The sequence below is a fragment of the Acanthisitta chloris genome, unplaced genomic scaffold (genome assembly GCF_000695815.1).
Source record: "Acanthisitta chloris isolate BGI_N310 unplaced genomic scaffold, ASM69581v1 scaffold30875, whole genome shotgun sequence".
Classification (NCBI taxonomy): Eukaryota; Metazoa; Chordata; class Aves; order Passeriformes; family Acanthisittidae; genus Acanthisitta; species Acanthisitta chloris.
Window position 1 is genome coordinate 2,280 of NW_008672642.1, and position 1,739 is coordinate 4,018.

The 1,739-nt window shown below is 63.2% G+C and overlaps 1 protein-coding gene across 1 annotated transcript in view; it reads left to right on the plus strand.

Moving 5' to 3' along the window:
* MFSD12 (major facilitator superfamily domain containing 12) overlaps positions 1-1,739 on the plus strand; it is a gene marked incomplete at both ends in the record, with an annotated part of 4,076 nt that overhangs the window by 1,557 nt on the left and 780 nt on the right. Inside the window, 4 exon segments of the mRNA XM_009074607.1 lie at positions 179-327; positions 415-507; positions 1,158-1,328; positions 1,451-1,545. Of these exon segments, the coding sequence (XP_009072855.1) occupies positions 179-327; positions 415-507; positions 1,158-1,328; positions 1,451-1,545 (508 nt within the window).

Here is a 1,739-nt window from a genome sequence, read left to right on the forward strand (position 1 = left end):
GGGCGTGCTGGCGGGAGCCTCTTTCTGCCAGGTATGGCTGGGCAGGGCTCACCTGCCCTGCCTGGGCACCCTACGTACCCAGGTGTAGGTGAGGTCGGAGTGTGGGGCTGTACTGGGCACCTACTCACCACACCAAAGGGGCTTTCCCCTTCTTGGTGGGCACCTTGCAGCTGGGCAGGAAGGTGGAGCTTCCCCAGAGGCTGAGTGGTGCTGCTCTGTCTCTGTCCCTCACAGGTCGCGGTGCTCTACATGTGCACACGTCTCATCGTCAACCTGTCCCAGACCTACATCGCCATGTACCTCACCAACTCGCTGCAGCTCTCCAAGGTGGGCACAGGGCAGGGCTGGGGCACCTGGGCAGGGGCCTGGACTGTGGCCTGGAGCTCATCTCCTCCCTGGCCTGGTCTCTTGCAGAAATACATTGCCACCATCCCCCTGGTGATGTATGTCAGTGGGTTCCTCTCCTCCCTGCTCATGAAGCCTGTGAACAAGTGGATCGGTCGGAATGTGAGTCCAGGGGGGAGTTAGACCCCAGGAAAAGCCCAGGGGCCAGATCCTGGCTGTGGGCAGAGCACCTGAGCTGGAGAGCAGGGACCCCTCATGGACCCTCTTCCCAGTGCAGACCTGCTGGGACTGATGGGTGGCTGTGGGTCCTGCTGGGACTGGGGGTACTGGTAGGCAGATGTGGGGGTGAGGGCCTGTCCTGCACACCTCTGGGGCTCAGGGAGGCAATGCTGGTCCAGAGTCACCCTGTCCTGTGCAGCCCTGACCTGGCTGGAGAGCCCTGTGGTGCCCACGAGGGGCAGGGGGAGGTCTGGCTGCACTGCCCTGGGTGGGCACGGGGTCTGCAGTGCCAGCAGGAGGGAGCAGCCCCCAGTGTGTCCCCTCTGTGCTGGTGGGTGCCAGTGGGGTGTCCCCTGTCCCCATGGACATCCCACCCACAGCTCTGCCTGGGGCTCAGCTGTGAAACAGCCCTGACCACAGCAAAGCCTTGCTTTGGGGATTCTTAGCTTAAATCCAGCTGGGACAGAGCCAGGGCTGTCTCCTGTGGGTCCTGGGCAGTGCTGCCCCCCGTGCCCTCCCAGCTTGCCCCTGCCTTGCCCAGTGCCAGCTGAGCTGGTGGCTGAATCTCCCTTCTCTGCCCATCTCCATTGCAGCTGACCTACTTCGTGGGCATCCTGGTGGTCCTGGCCTTCGCCTCCTGGGTGGCCCTGGCCAGGCCGGTGGGAGCTGAGATCTATGGAGCAGCTGTGCTGCTTGGGGCTGGTTCTGCCACCATCCTGGTCACCTCCCTCTCCATGACCGCAGACCTCATCGGCACCAACACGGTACAGCTGCTCCTCGCTGGGAGGGACTGGGGCATGCGAGGGCACAAGGCTGTGGCTGCCAGGGCTGTGTGGTACAGCACAGCATGGCACAGCAGCTGATGAGGTTCCTTCTCCCCTCACAGCACAGTGGAGCATTTGTCTACGGTGCCATGAGCTTCACGGACAAGGTGGCCAATGGCCTGGCTGTGATGGTCATCCAGAACCTGCACCCCTGCCCGTGAGCATCTCCGGGGGGCAGGGACCCCCCATGGCCTGGGAGCCTGGAGCAAATGCCCCTTGGGCTGGAGCAAGAGGCAGGGGTGGGAGCCAGCGCTGAGTCACAGAATCCCAGGATGGTTTGGGTTGGAAGGACCTTAAAGCTCATCCCATCCCATCCCTGCCATGAGCAGGGACACCTTCCACTAGCCCAAG